This window comes from Coregonus lavaretus (assembly GCF_964263955.1).
Source record: "Coregonus lavaretus genome assembly, chromosome: 7".
Taxonomy (NCBI): Eukaryota; Metazoa; Chordata; class Actinopteri; order Salmoniformes; family Salmonidae; genus Coregonus; species Coregonus lavaretus.
The window spans coordinates 27,401,735-27,422,939 of NC_139994.1; the positions used below are offsets into that span (position 1 = coordinate 27,401,735).

A 21,205-nucleotide genomic window follows, 5' to 3' on the forward strand; every position below is an offset into this window, starting at 1 on the left:
CAAAAAGACTACATTAGCTTGGAGGAGCTGACCATCACATTTACATTTACGTCATTTAGCAGACGCTCTTATCCAGAGCGACTTACAAATTGCCATGACTGATTTTTTTTTTTTTTTAAGATGCTCTACAACTTTTCTGTACAGCAGCCCCAGACAATTATGTACAGTAGCTCAAACTTCCAAGAAGAATAAAAAACGATCTAGTTAATATTTCTCGGACTGACACACTGTTGACTAAAGAACAATCACTAAGAAAACACACAAAAAATTGTAATAGAATCTGTATACATGTCATTCTATACTGAAAACAGGTACATTCTGAAAGATTGTTGTTGTTGATGTGATAACACCATTTTTATTCACGTCTCAATTTAGGATAATACTGTTTATTTTTATTTTACTTAAATTGTATTATTTATGTTGTCTAATACCACGCTAATACACTACCAAGCAATGCAAGTAGATGTGGAATTAACCCCAAAACAGTTGTGGGTCTTTTTTAAAATCAAGAATTGATCAAGAATACCAATAGGCATGATCAGATCCTCTTTCCTATTCAGGCATCATATATAATGCACGGCCACATGCAAACCCATAAACTCCACCACTAAAACATTGAAAACCTTAACATGACTACTGGCAATGGCATTATTTTCGTCACCATCCATCAATGGTTGAATTGCATTATATTTTTCTTTCTACATGCACCGAGCATCCATCGGCTGGAGGCAATCAACATGGTAAATAAAAAAAAGACCCAAATAAAACGTATGTGAAAAGATGTGGTCAAAGTAACGCTTGGCTGGTTTTTTTTAACGTTTTTTTTTATTTTTTACAACAAACAGGTCTTCCTAACATTTGCCATAACTAGTAAGCAATAAGAGAACACATTGACAAAGCAAGGCATGACCCATCTAGAATTAAAACAACATTATTCTTAATGAGAAATATAATCTAATAATGTTTGCATAACCAAATACATTACAACTGGCTCCAACATTGTATTTAGCTAGGTATAAAACTTTCATATTGACAGGAAAGTCATTGAGAATAACAATAGACAATAGTTATTGTTGGTAGTTTAGGAATAAATATATTGAAAGTTCATGAATATTAAAGATTTGTTCACAATGGGGATTTTGAAAGAGGGGGGTTAGAACCCCAAAGTAATAGTGGTAAGAAAGATCATAAAGGTAATTTCAGATTCAGGTTTAGGGGGCTAATAACTTTTTGGAAACCACTATGCACATGATGTGGATTATAAACATGTACAGACATAGAGAACCATCACATCAAGGAGGTGTAACATTGATGAATGGTTATTCAATGTACAACAGTAGTCTTCTATAACAAGCAATACGTGTTAAATATGTTTACATACAGTGCCCTCCGTAATTATTGGGACAGTGAAGCATTGTTTCTTCTTTTGGCTCTATACTTGAAATGACTATGAGGTTAAAGTGCAGACGGTCAGCTTTAATTTGAGTGTACTTTCATCCATATTGGGTGAACCGTTTAGAAATTACAGCACTTTTTGTACATAGTCCCCCCATTTTAGGGAAGCAAAAGTATTGGGACAAATTCACTTATGTGTATTAAAGTAGTAAAGAGTTAAGTATTTGGTCCCATATTCATAGCACGCAATGACTACAGCAAGCTTGTGACTCTACAAATTTGTTGAATGCATTGTCTGTTTGTTTTGGTTGGGTTTCAGATTATTTTGTGCCCAATAGAAATGAATGGTAAATAATGTATTGTGTCATTTTGGGGTCACTTTTAATGTAAATAAGAATAGAATATGTTTCTAAACACTTCTACATGAATGTGGATGCTACCATGATGACGGATAATCCTGAATGTATCGTGAATATTGAGTGAGAAAGTTATATGCACAAATACCATACCCCCCAAAAAGTGCTACCCTCCTCTGTTATTGTAAACTGAGAGGTTTGCATGTCTTGGGGGTATGATATTTGTTCGTCTGTAACTTTCTCATCTGTGAAAATAAATGAATGACACAACTGTACCAAAAAAAATAAAGTTTATGTATTCAAATCTTAAATATTGCCAGGTTGGTTTTCACAGCTGTTTCACAAGGTGTTCATTATTGTAAATTGTAAGGTATCCTTTGATGGTATTTATTTGTTCCACATTATTCATTGTTGTATACTAGGACCTACAACAGATACATATATATATATTCAACCACAAGGGTGTACTAATGGGCTATGCGAGATAGAACAAGAATGAATCATCATAGAGGACTACTGAAATTATATTATTTCAGTGTAGATAACAGAAGGCCAGGTTAAAATAAAAACATGCCAGCCAGACAAGCCATTGTATGAATCAAACGGATATGCATATGAATGGAGTGGAAATTAGCTGACTTTGTGATCTGTAAGGTAAGTAACTTTAATGTGTCAAGCAGATTACACGTTCTTTGCCATTTCCGAAACATAGCAATGTTGAAGACATGGATTTCATGTTGTAATGTTAACAAGGTCCCCAGAAGTAGTGTTTTCTATTTTATTAGCTAAACAAAACTTGTTTAAAACAGCGAAATTGTCACGGAAATCAGCCTGGTTTGCATAGCGATGATGAAAAGAACGTAATCTAGGCTGTAATGATCTCCAAAATTCTAATCATTAAGTCATCACAACGTTGATATAGCAACAGACGCTAACAGTTTATCGAATCCCATTGTGACGCGGAGGGGACACTTTTTGGCTGGGGGACATTATTTGGCATGACAGTCCCAAAGAACCTTCAACATAACCACACTACTGACCACAACTATTGGTCTGGCGTGCATTCGCTCTGGTTGAGGGTGTAGCTAGCTAGCTAGCGTTGGTTCGAACTAGCTCTGATCTACACTATAAATTATAACTACCTACATTTGCATAAACGTGCACATAATACCCACCAACAATAATTGTAACTCTTGAACCGTACAAACTAGAAACACCAAACCAACGTTCACATGTTCAGGCTATTCTATCAACCAACCAATCAATTTTTTCGTCTAACTACTTGTTCAACTATAACCAGTCACAAAATCACATTAAAACAAGCACACCACATTTTCTTCAGGAAATGTACTTTTCAGTGTTCACTGTTAAACTCTTTAGGCTATGTATTAGATAGCTAGATATAGTTCTATCAGGTCTACATACAAACCTATTCTACATAGTTTTTCCAACTACCACAAAAACACTTTTAATAGTTGTCATCACTAGATGCACCATCATATTTATCTCCCCAAATAATAACCTAAAACTTTCTAATCATTACATCATTCAATTAAAAATCAACCTTAAATTTACACAAATCGTTTTACAAAAGTAAATCGTGCATTTATTTTTTTTGAAACCCACGGCATGAATGATTCAGAGTTGCTTTGTTTTCCTGAGTGTTGTCCTCATGATGCTGCCTTTTCTTCCCATCTTCTGGCAGAAGATCGCTTTGTCCTGTGTCAGCTTTCACACGCAACAACCGTAGTTTAGACATTTTTATGATCTAACTGCCCCACAATCCAAAGTAATAAGGTTGACACACTCAAACCGGTGTGCCTGGCGCCTACTACCATACCCCATTCAAAGTCACTTAAATCTTCTGTTTTACCCATTCACTCTCTGAATGGCACACATACACAATCCATGTCTCAATTGTCTCAAGGCTTAACAATCCTTATTTAATCTGTATCCTTCCCTTCATCTACACTGATTGAAGTGGATGTAACAGGTGACATCAATAACGGATCATAGCTTTCATCTGGATTCACCTGGTTAGTCTATGTCATGGAAAGAGCAGTTCCTAATGTTTTGTACACTCAGTGTATGTAACTCCTTTGCTTTAAATAGTATAGTAAAACTTTTTTAATTTATTCCATTACCACAAAAATACGTTTAATGCGTTAAAACAAGCCCCACAACTTTACTTGTAAAGTTACCATCTAGTTTGATCTTGTTCTTGATACCATTTCTTGTTTTGAGGTGTTGACTGATGTCAAGTGTATGCTAATATGGTTAAAATTGTAACGATGTATTTGAGAGAAATGCTCGTTGTTCATTTATTTATGTTTTCAATAAACATTGGAGAGGAAATATGTTGTCAAGAATCTAAACCAACCCCGTCTGTTTTGCTCATTTGCACACGTGTCAGTTTTGTTGCTAAACAACCAACCAGTGTATTGGAGAAGCAGTTTCTGCCCAGAGCCATATATTTAGAGTTTGGCCAACTTTTAGAATTTTGAATATTGTTTCAATTCTAGACATTCAGTTACATTGTTTAAATATTCCCCATGTAATGTTAATGGGGAACCTGGCTGTATGTTATTGTAGTGTCATGTAAATGCATCATAATGCTCATTATAGACATTCAGATGTATAGTATTTTATTTTATTTGAAAACCTCTTCATACTGTACTGTCTTTGGTACAGTAGCTACTCAGTCAACCACAGGCTGCAGGGCAGGGGGCGGGTGGGCTGACGACGAGGGAAAGTGTGGAGAGAGGAGAGGAAGAACTCGTGGCCTGCCTGACCGACCACCATATTTCATGCGAAGAAACTGCACTGTCAAACACGTTAGTAGCTAGCTATAATTATTGTTGATGCATAGCATAGTTTTAGTATTAACGTTATATCTTACTGTTGGGGAAATGAATAGATAATCTGTTGAATTGTTTCCAAACTGACCAACTATCTTATCAGTTGCGAGTTTTCTCCGGTCGGTTGTTGCACTACGCTAGCGCGGTTGCTAGCTGTACCAATGATACAAAACGGTCATTCCTCTATGGCTGCACTGTCTATAGGCGAATATTTTGTTGACTCCGCGTTTGTAGCAATTTAGCTAGATAGTTAGTAGTAATTTTAGATAGCTAACGTTAGCTAGCTAAGTGGTTTGTTATTAGCTTGTTTTGCTACCCAGTCGGGCCTAGGCTAGTTATCCTGCAAACGATATGCTTCTTCTTGGCCAAAATGCACACAAACTAATGAGAATGGGTGCTCAGGCTCATGTTAGGAAAACCTTGGCTGTCAAACGCACGGGTCTGATGCCAAATGTAGACATTTGCTTCTTATTAACTAAATGTGTTTATTTTTGGATTTTTTTCAGCCCTGTTTTTGGTAACTCAAAAACGACTCTGGCCCGGGCCTCACTCAGTCCGCGGTCTTGAGTTAGATAGCAGGGTGATTGAAGCACGTCTATCGGTGTTCCAGCACGTCTTTTCCACCAAGAAGGCAGTCATGGGCGACAGCAGAGGTAAGAGAATGCCACCGGTGTTTTCGAATGAAGTTCGCTAGCTATCAAGCCACGTTTACATTTTGTCTTTAAGTTCCAGCTGCAGTGGTCAACTATACTAGTTAGGTAGTGCATTAACGATGCTTTCTGACAATATTTGCATTGGCTCAATCAAGGCATAACAAGTTACAAAGCTACCAAACTGAATAGCTTAGTTAGCTATAGCTACAAGGATGCTCACAAACTACACAAAACCCATATCACCCCAATTTTGTCTGATTAATCAGCATCTAATACACAATTATTGGTATATACTGCTAAATTGTGTAAATATTCTTACAAGCCAGAATGTTGAATAAAAGTATATTTGAACTTACTCTACCGGTTGTCTGTGGTGTTGGTCCTTCAGATGGTCGACATTTGATAGGAAAGTATTGTTTACCCAACTCTTTAGAGTGCTGGTACTGAATTTGACATTTCTATCACCTGGCACATGTGCAAAACCATGTAAACACCAGCTGACACAAGTACATAATTGGGACCGTGCTCCTACCTATCCAGGATGTCTACTCAAAACGGTGCCTGAGGAAAGCCAGCAGCATCAAGGACCCCAGCTCCAAGGTGTTCACTCCCCTACCGTCGGGCAGACAGTATTGGAGCATGTCTGATATAAACAGGCTCCAAGACAGTTTCAAGCCATGAGACTACTGAACAGTTGAACAGGACTGACCACCTGCACTGACTCTCCGCACCTTAGCACACATGCACACAGATATCCACTCATACATCACAACTGCTGCTACCAGACTTTTATTATGATTACTGCACAATTTAAACACTTGCCCCCCAATCCTCCCTTCCCCTAAGCACTTGTAAATATTGGACTATACATTGTGCCTTCCTGTATTAACTATTCTAGTGAGTCATTTACTTTGGTTGTATTCTTATATTTTATTATTTAATATTGTTGCATTGTTGAGAAGAAACCTGCAAGTAAGCATTTAGTTGGACCGTGTATACCATGTGTATCACGTACATACAACTAATCAAACTTGAAACTTGACTTCAGTTAGTATGCATGCATTGCGTGCATGTACTTCCATCTTGTGCACATGCCTTCGGTCATGAGCCAACGTGTGCACGTGATGCGTACATACTAACTGAAGTCATCAGGTATTTACATGGTTTTGCACGTGCCAGGTGATAATAGAAACTTCAGTACCGGCGCTCTTAACAATAAACTATACTTTTCTGTAGATATTTTGTCTCATATTTCGACCATCTGAAGGACCAACACCACGGACAACCGTTAGAGTGTTCAAATGTAATTTTATTAAACATTCTGGCTTGTAAGGAACATTTACACAATTTTGCAGTCATTAGTTTCAGGCTGTGTATACCAATTGTTTAATTACTGATTAATCAGACTACTTGGCTTTATTCAACCTCCATTGTCTTCCTGTTCAATACAGCATCAAATGTAAGATTCTTGCTGCTCACCTTTTAAGGCCCTCAAAGGTGATGCACCTAAATACATATGCCAACTTATAGAGAACTATTCTCCAGCACGCACACTACGATTGTCAGACTCTAACAGGCTGGTCACACCAGCTACAACCCTGTGCAGCATGGGTTAACTACACATGTCAAGGAGGCAGCTTCAATTTCCTTGTTTAAAACACAACTAAAGTCCTACCTATTCGAGGTAGCTTTTTGTTTGATTGCTTAATCTGCTTAAAGTCTTGTGTGTTTTGTATTAGTAGGTAATGGTTTGATGTATATTGAAAACAAAAATAATCTTCATTTTAATGTATTGTTGCTGAATTTTGTTTTCTACCTTAGTGCCTTCAGAAAGTACCCCCCCCCCCCCCCCTTTACTTTTTCCACATTGTGTTACAGCCTGAATTTAAAATATATTACATTTAGATTTTGTCGCTGATCTACACACAGTACCCTATAATGTCAAAGTGGAATTTTGTTTTTAGAAATGTTTACAAATTAATAAAAAATGAAAAGCTGAAATGTCTTGAGTCAAGTATTCAACCCTTTTATTATGGCAAGCCTAAATAAGTTCAGGAGTAGAAATGTGCTAAATAAGTTGCATGGACTCACTGTGTACAATAATAGTGTTTAACATGATTTTTAAATGACTGCCCCATTGCTGTACCCCACACATACAGATAATTGTAAGGTCCCTCAGTCGAGCAGTGAATTTCAAGCACAAAGACCAGGGAAGTTTTCCAATGGTTTGCAAAGAAGGGCACCTATTGGTAGATGGGGTAAAAAATGGAAGCAGACATTTATTAATTACACTTTGGATGGTGTGTCACTACAAAGATACAGGCGCCCTTTCTAACTCTAGTTGCCAAAGAGGAAGAAAACTGCTCAGGAATTTCACCATGAGGCTAATGGTGATTTTAAATCAGTTAGAGTTTAATGGCTGTTATAAGAGAACTGAGGATGGATCAACAACATTGTAGTTACTCCACAATACTAACATAAATGAGGAAGGCTGTACAGAATATAAATATTCAAAAACATGCATCCTGTTTGCAATATGGCACTAAAGTAATACTGCAAAAAATTTTGCTAAGAAATTAACACTTTGTATTCAGGACAGAAAGTTATGTTTGGGGCAAATCTAACGCATGACTGAGTACCACTCTTTATATTTTCAAGCATGGTGGTAGCTGCATCATTTTATGGGTATTCTTGTCATCGGCAAGGACTAGGGAGTTTTTTAGGATAAAAAGACGGAATAGAGCTAAGCACAGGCAAAATCCTAGAGGAAAACCTGGTTCAGTCTGCTTTCCACCAGACACTTGGAGACAAATTCACCATTCAGCAGGACAATTACCTAAAACACAAGGCCAAATATAGACTGGAGTTACTCACCAAGATGACATTGACTGTTCTTGAGTGGCCTAGTTACGGTTTTGACTTAAATCTGCTTGGAAATCTATGGCAAGACTTGAAAATGGCAGTCTAGCAATGATCAACAACCAACTTGACAGAACCTGAATATTTTGTTAAAGAATTACGGGCAAATATTGTACAATCCATGTCTGCAAAGATCTTAGACTTACCCAGACAGACTCACGGCTGTAATAGCTGCCAAAGGGGATTCTAACATGTATTGACTTGGGGTTGAGTACTTATCTAATCAAGATATATTCTGTTTTTTTTCCCATTATAAAAAAAAAAAAGTGAATTGTTCTTCAACTTTGACATTAGTATTTTGTGTAGATTGTTGACAGTATAAATGCATTTTAATCCCACTTTGTAACACAACAATGTGGAAAATGTCAAGGGGTGTGCATACTAGCTAGGTTTTCAAGTATTCTAAAATCTGCATCAAACAAAATGCACATTTTACCCACCAGAGATGTTTCCATCAAAATTAGTTTGTGTGGCTAAAAGGCTGTGCGTGATGACGTAGTGCACATAAAAATCACTTTTGCCGTCAAATTCCCATGTACAAGTTTAAAAAAAATACAAGTGGTTTCCATCGCATTTTCAACTCCTACTGATGGTTTTGTCACAAAAACCGTTATATAGCAAATGTGTCCACTCTGGTCTTGGTACATGTGCTCTAGCCAACAGCACACATATACAGTACAGGTAGGCTACCTACATTACGAGATTATTATGGATAAGAGCGACATTATTTGTATATATATCAAACGGCAGCCAAGCATCGATCATCATGTCATCAGATCGATATTTATTGGAAAGGAGCATCAAGCTCATCATCACCTTGCACATTCACCACCCTGTGAACTTATTTCATCTGTAGCCTAATAAACTGCATGCTTTCCCGATTCGTAGTGGGAGGACCACACAGCATATCATCGCATGACTTCGATATGATGGTTATGATATCAATATTTTCACATTTAGGCATTTCCACCGCAAATGCTTGGATGGAAACGTGGTTGCTGTTATTAATTATTGCTTATACAGAATTATTCCAATTGATATATAAGGCCTAGTGTCATTTCAGCTGAACCTAGGGTATGGCAAAGTGACATGTATTTCTACACTTTAAAAACTCCAAATGGCCAAAAAATAAAATTATAAATTGACTCCAGCCATTATCACCTTGGCTGCTGTAACTTTATTCACCTCAGTCGATAGGGAACTTAACATTCTACAAACACACGTCATTAAGCAAATAGCACCGGGTTAAAAAAGCAGCCTTCCCACCCTGCTCTGAGCCATCCGCATGGTCCTAAAGCCAGTCCACTGGTACTGCTACACCGGTGGTCACCAACCTTTTCTGAGTCAAGATCACTTTCGCAGTCAAAAAGCAAGCCAAGATCTACCGCTCAGATTTTTTTTTTAACATGACTTTTTTCCTGAGTTCCCAGTTGTCTTGAACGCACTGATGTCGGGTTGCCAGTTGTTTTGAACACGGCATTAGTCTCAGCAGAGGGAGGGAGAGAGCAGCAGAGGGTCCGCCTCTCACGGTCCCTGCTCTCTCCTTCCTTTCCTCCGGTGAGACTGACCAGAGAGAGGGGATATCTTCTTCCACCTGATGGCTAAACTTGAGTCGCACCTCATCTGCCTCATGCACAAATGTATGTTGTTCCTATGACCAGAGAAAGTGAAATATTCATCAATATTAAAATAGACACAAGGAGCCGCTAATAAGAATAAAAATGCAGGGCTATCGATACACTTGGCTACTCATAGTAGGGAGAAGCGTGTTTTGTTATATTGTTAAATAAAAACAGTGTTGACAGTGCTGAATAAACTTAGACATGAACTCACTCATAAAAACAGCAGCTCTTTGCTGTATTCTTTGACAGTCTCTCTCTGGTCATGGTTTTAAAGTTATGAAATCTCACATAGGCTAGTATCAAACTTTGCTGTGGCCGGGGTCGTGGAAGCCATACGCGGCGTTGTAAGCTTTCCGATTGGCCAGCGCAGTAGGCATACGCGGTTTAGCCACAGATCTCCCGGTCTGCCGGGTAGGCGGAGTTTGTTTTTCAGACAAATGAAATGGGGAAAAAAATGGGAAAACTTTGCCTACCCGGTGTGCAGGGCTTCTGAATCAAGTGCACCACCGCCAACACCCCAACACGAATATAAAAATAAAAGGAGCGCAAGCCTTTATTTTGGTATTTTCTACAGAAAGTTTTGGTGATCGACTAGAAATGTCTTGAAGATCTACCAGTTGGTGACCACTTCGCTACACTGTATTTGCCTTTTAATCGGGATTGGAAGTATTTTGGTGGCCTATTTTAAATTGTTGGTGTTGAGCTAGGGTATGGCGACTAACTTAATTGTAGCGAGGGAAACTCAATAATTATATTTTCTTAAACTTGAGTTGTATGTAGGGTATCATTACTCTCTGCCATGTAATCCCTGTCATGTTCACCAGATACCCGCAGCCCAGACAGCTCCTCTGTGTCCTCCCCTCCCTCGGGCCAGCGCTCACCCCTCCTGACCCCCACAGCTGCCGCCATGACGTCTCTGCCGCCCATCACCTCGGCCGTCAACAGCCCCATCAGCAGCATGGGCTCGCCCTTCTCCGTCATCAGCTCCTCTTTGGGGTCGCCCTGCCTGCCCGGGACACCCTCTGTGGGCTACGGCCCCATTAGCAGCCCCCAGGTGAGCCCTGAGTTCCAGACAGGTAGCTAACACTTCTATTCTACCACTCCTCTCCTTCTGCCTTATCTTTCATCCATCACCTCTCAGGGCCATTCAGAGATGGGAAGTTGGCGTCATGGGTCAATAAATGCTGCTTTACAGTAGTGGCCTGTGAGAACCAAGTGTGACTTTATAGGCTGCAGTCAACATAATAATAATATGCTATTTAGCAGACGCTTTTATCCAAAGCGACTTACAGTCATGCGTGCATACGTTTTTTTTTTTTTGTGTATGGGTGGTCCCGGGGATTGAACCCACTACCTTGGCGTTACAAGCGCCGTGCTCTACCAGCCTCTCTTGGTGATTGGTTGAGAAGAATATCACTTGTTGAGTGCACTTTTATGGTAAATAAAGAATAGGTCCTTGGCTGCTATTTTATGGCCCCCAAAATGTGCAATATACTGTGATTTATGTTGTAGGTAATAGTGATGGGGGTAAATTCGATACAGTTACATATCGGGATATTATTTTGGACTATATATTGTATCGTTTTGGCAATATCGCAATAATATGTGTGTGCTAGTTGGCTATACCTGCACCAAAACTTCAGTATTTTTCCTTCATAACTTGTTCTCCATATTATTTTTAAATAGGGCGCTAATTTTTGTTTTCAGCACTTTTATTTCCATGACTGATGACAACTCGAATTATCATGGCTCTGTCTTGTCCCTCTGCAGCAGACATACAGTGCCTTCGGAAAGTATTCAGACCCCTTTACTTTTTCCACATTTTGTTACTTTACAGCCTTATTCTAAATATAATAATCCTCAGCATTCTACACACACTACCCCATAATGACAAAGCGAAAACAAAAAACAAAGCAGAAATACCTTATTTATGGTGGAGTGGCCAGACGGAAGCCACTCCTCAGTAAAAGGCACATGACAGCCCGCTTGGAGTTTGCCAAAAGGCACCTAAAGACTCTCAGACCATGAGAAACAACATTCTCTGGTCTGATGAAACCAAGATTGAACTCTTTGGCCTGAATCCCAAGCGTCACATCTGGAGGAAACCTGGCACCATCCCTATAGTGAAGCATGGTGGTGGCAGCATCATGCTGTGGGGATGTTTTTCAGCGGCAGGGACTGGGAGACTAGTCAGGATCGAGGCAAAGATGAACGGAGCAAAGTACAGAGAGATCCTTAATGAAAACCTAATCCAGAGTGCTCAGGACCTCACACTGGGGCGAAGGTTCACCTTCCAACAGGACAACGACCCTAAGCACACAGCCAAGAGAACGCAGGAGTGGCTTCGGGACAAGTCTCTGAATGTCCTTGAGTGGCCCAGCCAGATCCCGGACTTGAACCCGATCGAACATCTCTGGAGAGACCTGAAAATAGCTGTGCAGCAACGCTGTCCATCCAACATGACAGAGCTTGAGAGGATCTGCAGAGAAGAATGGGAGAAACTCCCCAAATACAGATGAGCCAAGCTTGTAATGTCATACCCAAGAGCACTCTGCTGTAATCGCTGCCAAAGGTGCTACAACAAAGTACTGAGTAAAGGGTCTGAATACATATGTAAATGTGATATATATTTTTATTCTACAAACCAGTTTTTGCTTTGTCATCATGGGGTATTGTGTGTAGATTGATGAAGGCAAAAAAACGATTTAATCAATTTTAGAATAAGGCTGTAACGTAACAAAATGTGGAAAAAATCAAGGGGTCTGAATACTTTCCGAAGGCACTGTAAGGTGAGCAATGTGTTTGGAACAGAATCGCAATACATATCGTATCGACAGCTTAGTGTTGTGATAATATCGTATCGTGAGGTCCCTGGCAATTCCCAGCCCTGTAGGTCAAGTGAAATTGCGGAGAACTACCAAAGGAAAACGTGAAACAATACATATCTACACTGAACAAAAATATAAACGCAACATGCAACAATTTCAATCAGTCAATTGAAATAAATTAATTAGGCCCTAATCTATGGATTTCACATGACTGGGAATACAGATATGCGTCTGTTGGTCACAGATACCTTTTAAAATAGGTAGGGGGCTGGATCAGAAAACCAGTCAGTATCTGGTGTGACCACCATTTGCCTCATGCAGCGCGACATCTCCTTTGCATAGAGTTAACTGATCAGGCTGTTTGTGGCCTGTGGAATGTCCCACTCCTTCAATGGCTTTGCGAAGTTGCGGGATATTGGTGGGAACTGGAACACGCTGTCGTACATGTCAATCCAAAGCTTCCCAAACATGCTCAATGGGTCTGGTGAGTATGCAGGCAATGGAAAAACTGGGACATTTTCAGCTTCCAGGAATTGTGTATAGATCCTTGTGACATGGGGCAGTGTATTATCATGCATGAGGTGATGGCGGCGGATGAATGGCACGACAATGGGCCTCAGGATCTTGTCAAGTTATCGCTGTGCATTCAAATTGCCATAGATAAAATGCAATTGTGTTCGTTGTCCGTAGCTTATGCCTGCCCATACCATAACCCCACCGCTACCATGGGGCACTCTGTTCACAACATTGAAATCAGCAAACCGCTCGCCCACACGACGCCATCTGCCTTGTTGAAACCGGGATTAAATCGTGAAGAGCACATTTCTCCAGCTTGCTAGTGGCCATCGAAGGTGAGCATTTTATTGTCCCCAGCACAAGGTGCACCTGTGTAATGATCATGCTGTTTAATCAGCTTCTTGATATGCCACACCTGTCAGATGGATGGATTATGTTGGCAAAGGAGAAATGCTCACTAACAGGGATGTGTACAAATTTGTGCACAACATTTTAGAGAAGTACGTTTTTTGTGCGTATGGAGAATTTATGGAATCCATTATTTCAGCTCATGCAACATGGGACCAACACTTTACATGTTGCGTTTTATATTTTTGTTCAGTATAGATATTGTAATTCTTAAAAGTCCAGGTAACAATTCTATTTTTGTCTGCAAAATCAACCATGAAACAGCATTATTTGGGTACTTTGCCCTGCTCTTAGTTAGTATGGTAGAAGTAGGCTATTTGTCTCTCGGTCGTACACTTTGAACGCGTTCTGACTTTTAAAACCTCACAAAATATTAAATGAATTCGGTAGTGAATCAATTATTACATTTTAGATCAAGGGTGCCAGTGGATGAATCATTGGTTGCCCTCAAAACCACATCAAAAGGTCAAACTCTCCCTATCCTCCTTTGTATGACTAGAAAATAGGGAACATATTCTGCAATATTTCCATGAAAGATATACATAAAAAAAACATAAATTCACATGCACAAAGTACAGTATTTGATACACTGCTGATTTTGCAGGTTTTCCTACTTACAAAGCATGTAGAGGTCTGTACTTTTTATCATAGGTACACTTCAACTGTGAGAGACGGAATCTAAAACAAAAATCCAGAAGATCACATTGTATGATTTTTAAGTAATTAATTGCATGACGTAAGTATTTGATCACCTACCAACCAGTAAGAATTCCGGCTCTCACAGACCTGTTCGTTTTTACCTGTATTAACTGCACCTGTTTGAACTCGTTACCTGTATAAAATACACCTGTCCACACACTCAATCAAACAGACTCCAACCTCTCCACAATGGCCAAGACCAGAGAGCTGTGTAAGGACATCAGGGATAAAATTATAGACCTGCACAAGGCTGGAATGGGCTACAGGACAATAGGCAAGCAGCTTGGTGAGAAGGCAACAACTGTTGGCGCAATTATTAGAAAATGGAAGAAGTTCAAGATGATGGTCAATCACCCTCGGTCTGGGGCTCCATGCAAGATCTCACCTCGTGGGGCATCAATGATCATGAGGAAGGTGAGGGATCAGCCCAGAACTACACGGCAGGACCTGGTCAATGACCTGAAGAGAGCTGGGACCACAGTCTCAAAGAGAACCATTAGTAACACACTACGCCGTCATGGATTAAAATCCTGCAGCGCACGCAAGGTCGACCCTGCTCAAGCCAGCGCATGTCCAGGCCCGTCTGAAGTTTGCCAATGACCATCTGGATGATCCAGAGGAGGAATGGGAGAAGGTCATGTGGTCTGATGAGACAAAAATTGAGCTTTTTGGTCTAAACTCCACTCGCCGTGTTTGGAGGAAGAAGAAGGATGAGTACAACCCCAAGAACACCATCCCAACCGTGAAGCATGGAGGTGGAAACATCATTCTTTGGGGATGCTTTTCTGCAAAGGAGACAGGACGACGGCACCGTATTGAGGGGAGGATGGATGGGGCCATGTATCGCGAGATCTTGGCCAACAACCTCCTTCCCTCAGTAAGAGCATTGAAGATGGGTCGTGGCTGGGTCTTCCAGCATGACAACGACCCGAAACACACAGCCAGGGCAACTAAGGAGTGGCTCCGTAAGAAGCATCTCATGGTCCTGGAGTGGCCTAGCCAGTCTCCAGACCTGAACCCAATAGAAAATCTTTGGAGGGAGCTGAAAGTCCGTATAGCCCAGCGACAGCCCCGAAACCTGAAGGATCTGGAGAAGGTCTGTATGGAGGAGTGGGCCAAAATCCCTGCTGCAGTGTGTGCAAACCTGGTCAAGACCTACAGGAAACGTATGATCTCTGTAATTGCAAACAAAGGTTTCTGTACCAAATATTAAGTTGTGCTTTTCTGATGTATCAAATACTTATGTCATGCAATAAAATGCAAATTAATTACTTAAAAATCATACAATGTGATTTTCTGGATTTTTGTTTTAGATTCCGTCTCTCACAGTTGAAGTGTACCTATGATAACAATTACAGACCTCTACATGCTTTAAGTAGGAAAACCTGCAAAATCGGCAGTGTATCAAATACTTGTTCTCCCCACTGTATGTGCATCTGCAAACATTATGTCGATTTTTTTGTTTTAATCTAGGCACAAAATGATTTGTCCAAGGGGCTCGCAGTGGCAGCATAGTAGTGAATATCCAAACAAATACCCATACTGTCCATTCTTGAGTGCCCCTCTCTTTCTCTCCTGAGTGCCCCTCTCTTTCTCTCCTGAGTGCCCCTCTCTTTCTTTCCTGAGTGCCCCTCTCTTTCTTCCCTGAGTGCCCCTCTCTTTCTTCCCTGAGTGCCCCTCTCTTTCTTCCCTGAGTGCCCCTCTCTTTCTTCCCTGAGTGCCCCTCTCTTTCTTCCCTGAGTGCCCCTCTCTTTCTTCCCTGAGTGCCCCTCTCTTTCTTCCCTGAGTGCCCCTCTCTTTCTTCCCTGAGTGCCCCTCTCTTTCTTCCCTGAGTGCCCCTCTCTTTCTTCCCTGAGTGCCCCTCTCTTTCTTCCCTGAGTGCCCCTCTCTTTCTTCCCTGAGTGCCCCTCTCTTTCTTCCCTGAGTGCCCCTCTCTTTCTTCCCTGAGTGCCCCTCTCTTTCTTCCCTGAGTGCCCCTCTCTTTCTTCCCTGAGTGCCCCTCTCTTTCTTCCCTGAGTGCCTCTCTCTTTCTTCCCTGAGTGCCCCTCTTTCTTCCCTGAGTGCCCCTCTCTTTCTTCCCTGAGTGCCCCTCTCTCTCTTTCTTTCTTTCCTCCCCTGCCCTTTACTTTATCCCTTTCTCTCTGCTTCACAGATCAATATGTATACCAGGAGTGCAGAAGTGAGACCCCCCCCCCCCCCCCCCCCCATCACCACTTGTTCTTTTCACTATCTTTTTAGTTTTATTCCCTCTATCCCCTCTCATGTCAGATGGTCCTTCTGTGTTATTTCTCCTCCTCTCCCTCCCTTGCTTTTTCTCTTTCTCCTCCCCCATTTCACTTTTTGCCTCTGATTCTCCTCAAACGTCCTCATAAATTAATCAGGCTATGAGGATGCCCTGAGACTTAACCTGCTTAAGCTGGTGATGTTGAGAAGTGCTCTGTAATCTCTCTTGCATTGAGGGCGAGGGAGGCAGGGTCCAGATGCTCCTTTCTTTCTCCGCCGATGATGCCTCGGTGTGCGAACGGGAAATTGAATGTCGCTTTAATACTGATCAATCAGCCCACTCAAAAAGATAACTGGCAATATGTATGTGATTGTTAAATGCATGAAAGTAATGATGCTTTTTTATGTGTCTTATTTTATGACAACTCTGCATCATACCTCCTTCAATTCAATATTTCCCCTCTCACTTCTGTCCCTATCCTCCCCCTTTCTCTCGGCCTCCAGATCAACTCCACAGTGTCCATGTCGGGACTGCACGCGGTCAGCAGCTCGGACGACGTGAAGCCTCCGTTCGGGCTGGGGGGCCACAGCCCAGGGGGCCCCATGCTCTCCCAAAAGCGCCTGTGTGCTATCTGCGGCGACCGCTCCTCCGGTGAGTCCCAAATTGGCCCCTAGACCCTATGCACTTGTGGGGATCGGAGAGAAATTGAATGGTGTAAGCAATATGGCGAAAATCCCACCCAGCCTGTAAGAAGACAAGTTGATCTATTTTACTCTTCAATCTATAGGACAGGCTAGGGTGGTATTTTGATTTGGGATTTAGGGTCTGTGTCAGAGAGAGACGCACTAGTGGTGCGATATGGTTTGTTTATTAAAGGATTGTTCTGCACATAATTTGACAGGCGTTGAATGAAATGTAGTTAGGTGGTGTCGATTTTTCCCATGAATTTGGGATTGACACCGTCAGATTTCTGCTGTTCATAGTGGGATCTACACAACAGATGGCATTGGCTACATGGACTTATACCACTTGAGGTATGGAAACATCAGATAACCCTTGGTTTTGGGGTGAACTACTCCTTAACTCTCCATAGAATGTTTTTAAAAAGCTGCATAAAATAAAGATCTCTACCTTATCTGTGCGAAGCATTTACGTAGTTTATTTACTAGTTCAGTTTCTACGAAAACGGACCGAAACACTTCATGTACTTTCATTACCATCACACCTGAAGAACTATGCGCTATAGACTTTGTGCCTGAATTATTGAAAGTGCTTTATTACTAATGTTACCTTCCCTCCTTTTGCTATCCCCCTCTTCCCTCTCAATTTCTGTCTGTCTTTTTACATGCCTCTTTCTTTTAATTCTCTCTTCCTCTTTCTTTCTCTCTTGCTCTCTCTGTCTCTATAGGTAAGCACTATGGAGTGTACAGCTGCGAGGGCTGCAAGGGTTTCTTCAAGCGCACGGTGCGCAAGGACCTGAGCTACACCTGCCGGGACAACAAGGACTGCCTGGTGGACAAGCGTCAGCGCAACCGCTGCCAGTACTGCCGCTACCAGAAGTGCCTGGCCTGTGGCATGAAGAGGGAAGGTAAGGGGGAGCCTAGCAGTCTGCTGTCCTCAACTCGCATTCAATATATCTTATTAAAGGGCAACACTATCACCAGGTAGGGTAAGTCTTGAAATGGAGGGAGAGACGGAGAGGGATGCAATGGGAGATATGAAGAGCGAGCCTGAGCAAGGGAGAGGAGAGGCTGATGAAAGACAGAAAGAGTGAGGGAGAGCTAGGATCCCTATTGAAATTGGGTCTGATTTGGTACATGAAGAACAGTAAGAAACTACAATGAAGAGGGATGGGGCACCTTGTGTGTGGGCAGGTGTACCCTAACCCGAAGACCCCCCACTCACCAACCGTCCTGCTGAAAAAACATTTACATTGTTGACAAAAAGGTTGTATAGCCTATTTGCTATGAAACTATTTCCAATATCTGTTTTAAATCCACATCAATCATTTATGTATAATAAAGATGTCTAAGAGCATTTCAGATTTTCTTTGACTATTGTAATATACATTTCTAAGGGGAGAGTGTTGATTGTACTCAAAGGGGATGGAAAGAGCGAGAAAAAGAGGTGGAGAGAGGGGGATGGAGAGCCTTGTAAACACTAACCCCTGTCCCCCTCTCTCCCCTCTTGTTTCCTCTCGCTTTCTCTCTCCCTTCTTCTGTAGTGGTCCAAGATGAACGACAGAGATGTAAGGAGAAAGGAGGGAGGGAGGGATGGAGGGGGGTGTGTGAAAGAGATGGAGAGAATGGCATTTCATTTGGTGGGGGGGGGAGTAGTGCAGAGTACCTGTTATGTAGTTTTGTCAATGTTCAGAAATGAACCATACCACACAGAAGACAATGCTCTCTTGCCTACGAGACTTTGAATCAATCTTTCTTTAAAAAAAATTGCAAATGTTTATTTGGTCGAGGAAAAACAACAATATTTTATGTTGTTTTGTTGTGATGGTCCATTTCTGTGTGAGGTATGTTGCAGAATATATTGGTATGGAACAGGGGTCTGAACTCAAATTACCAGGCGCAACGTAAGTCTTACGGCCCTGCTACACTATAGCAATCGGGCATCCGGCATTGCCGTCAGCCGTTGAGGAAATGGTTCCTTTGAAATCAATGAAAGCTGTTTCACTGCCCGTGTTGCACTTGCGTTGCATCACGTCCAATGTCAAATCAAATCAAATCAAATCAAATTTTATTGGTCACATGCGCCGAATACAACAGGTGCAGACATTACAGTGAAATGCTTACTTACAGCCCTTAACCAACAGTGCATTTATTTTAAACAAAAAAGTAAGAATAAAACAACAACAAAAAAGTGTTGAGAAAAAAAGAGCAGAAGTAAAATAAAGTGACAGTAGGGAGGCTATATATACAATAAAATAAAGTGACAGTAGGGAGGCTATATATACAGGGGGGTACCGTTGCATAGTCAATGTGCGGGGGCACCGGCTAGTTGAGGTAGTTGAGGTAATATGTACATGTGGGTAGAGTTAAAGTGACTATGCATAAATACTTAACAGAGTAGCAGCAGCGTAAAAAGGATGGGGTGGGGGGGCAGTGCAAATAGTCCGGGTAGCCATGATTAGCTGTTCAGGAGTCTTATGGCTTGGGGGTAGAAGCTGTTGAGAAGTCTTTTGGACCTAGACTTGGCACTCCGGTACCGCTTGCCGTGCGGTAGCAGAGAGAACAGTCTATGACTAGGGTGACTGGAGTCTTTGACAATTTTGAGGGCCTTCCTCTGACACCGCCTGGTATAGAGGTCCTGGATGGCAGGGAGCTTTGCCCCAGTGATGTACTGGGCCGTACGCACTACCCTCTGTAGTGCCTTGCGGTCAGAGGCCAAGCAGTTGCCATACCAGGCGGTGATGCAACCAGTCAGGATGCTCTCGATGGTGCAGCTGTAGAATTTTTTGAGGATCTGAGGACCCATGCCAAATCTTTTTAGTCTCCTGAGGGGGAATAGGCTTTGTCGTGCCCTCTTCACGACTGTCTTGGTGTGTTTGGACCATGATAGTTCGTTGGGGATGTGGACACCAAGGAACTTGAAGCTCTCAATGTCAGCGTCCAAGCTCAAGAATCGCAGAGGTTCAATTCTTGACGCACGCGTTCATTCTATCTTGTGGGTTGGAATAATGAGAAATAAAGTTGATTTTGGTTGCATATGGCCTCGACTATACACCGCTGGTTATTGTACTAAGATTTATGAAGTCAAGAAGCTAATAGCTAGCTAGCTACGTTGACTAGCTAGGTTCACAAGTTAAACAAAAGCAACTTGTGTAATTACACAATCATTTAGTACAACCACTAACAACAATGTACTTGCGAAAAACTGGACCAAAGTTATTGTACTTACGCATAATGGATAAATATGGTAGGGGACAATAGAATAAAGGCAATCTTCCCCTCTGCTCCTCTCAAAACAACACGCTCTGTGTAGCAGGTAGAACATCACATTGACACTGATGGCAAAGCAACGCAAAGCTTATAGTGGAGCTGAAGTGTTACTGTTCTCAGTATTGCTGACATTGTGCAAAATCATATTGCCATCATATATTACTGTGGTGTCAGGGGCTGATTAACATATTTCCCTGCATTCTCTGATAGTGGTGCACCGATGACTGGTATTGTTGTGCCAGTTTATGTGGTCTGGGGTGACTCCAAAGAGATATAACCTGTCATGTGCCGTAGGAATAAACCTTATTGTGGGTTGATTTTAATAGGAATATCCTCTTGAGGGCTGATGGGAATCAGATATCAGTCTTGGGGCCACAACAATGCAGCTTGCGTGCCTGATGTGGCCCCCAGGCCTTACGTTTGAGACCCCTGATGTGAAAGGTAAAGAAAGCATTGTTGTTTGAACTAACCGGGAAATGTACATATCTGTGTATCTCTCTCTCTTTCACTACCTGTCTCATTCTTTACTCTCTGCTTTACTTTCTTACATTCCTCTCTTTCTCAACTTTTTTCTTGGCCTCCCTTTTTTATTTCCTCTCCCTTATCTCTCACCTTTCTCTTTTTTTCTTGACTTTGCTTCCCTCTCTCTCTCATCACTCTGCCTTTTCTTGCCCTTTCTTTCTCTTTTCACCCTCCATCCTACTCCCTCCCTGCTGCTCCCTTTCTTTCCCCTCTCACCCTCCCTCCCCTCCTGTGCCTCTCTCCTTCTCGCTCCCC

The 21,205-nt window shown here is 41.6% G+C and overlaps 1 protein-coding gene across 4 annotated transcripts in view; it reads left to right on the forward strand.

The window, feature by feature from the left end:
- The first annotated feature begins 4,498 nt into the window (after positions 1-4,498).
- Positions 4,499-21,205, forward strand: part of LOC311133054 (retinoic acid receptor RXR-beta-A-like) — a 31,575-nt gene continuing 14,868 nt past the window's right edge. For 2 of the 4 annotated variants that reach the window (XM_084166480.1, XM_084166481.1), the window contains exons 1-6: positions 4,499-4,585; positions 5,116-5,262; positions 10,628-10,857; positions 16,982-17,129; positions 17,887-18,066; positions 18,703-18,726. In XM_084166480.1, coding sequence (XP_084022606.1) covers positions 5,247-5,262; positions 10,628-10,857; positions 16,982-17,129; positions 17,887-18,066; positions 18,703-18,726 — 598 coding nt within the window. In that variant the 5' untranslated portion in view covers positions 4,499-4,585; positions 5,116-5,246. The remainder of the gene's footprint in view (positions 4,586-5,115; positions 5,263-10,627; positions 10,858-16,981; positions 17,130-17,886; positions 18,067-18,702; positions 18,727-21,205) is intronic. The other 2 variants (XM_084166483.1, XM_084166482.1) reach the window with 1 other exon arrangement.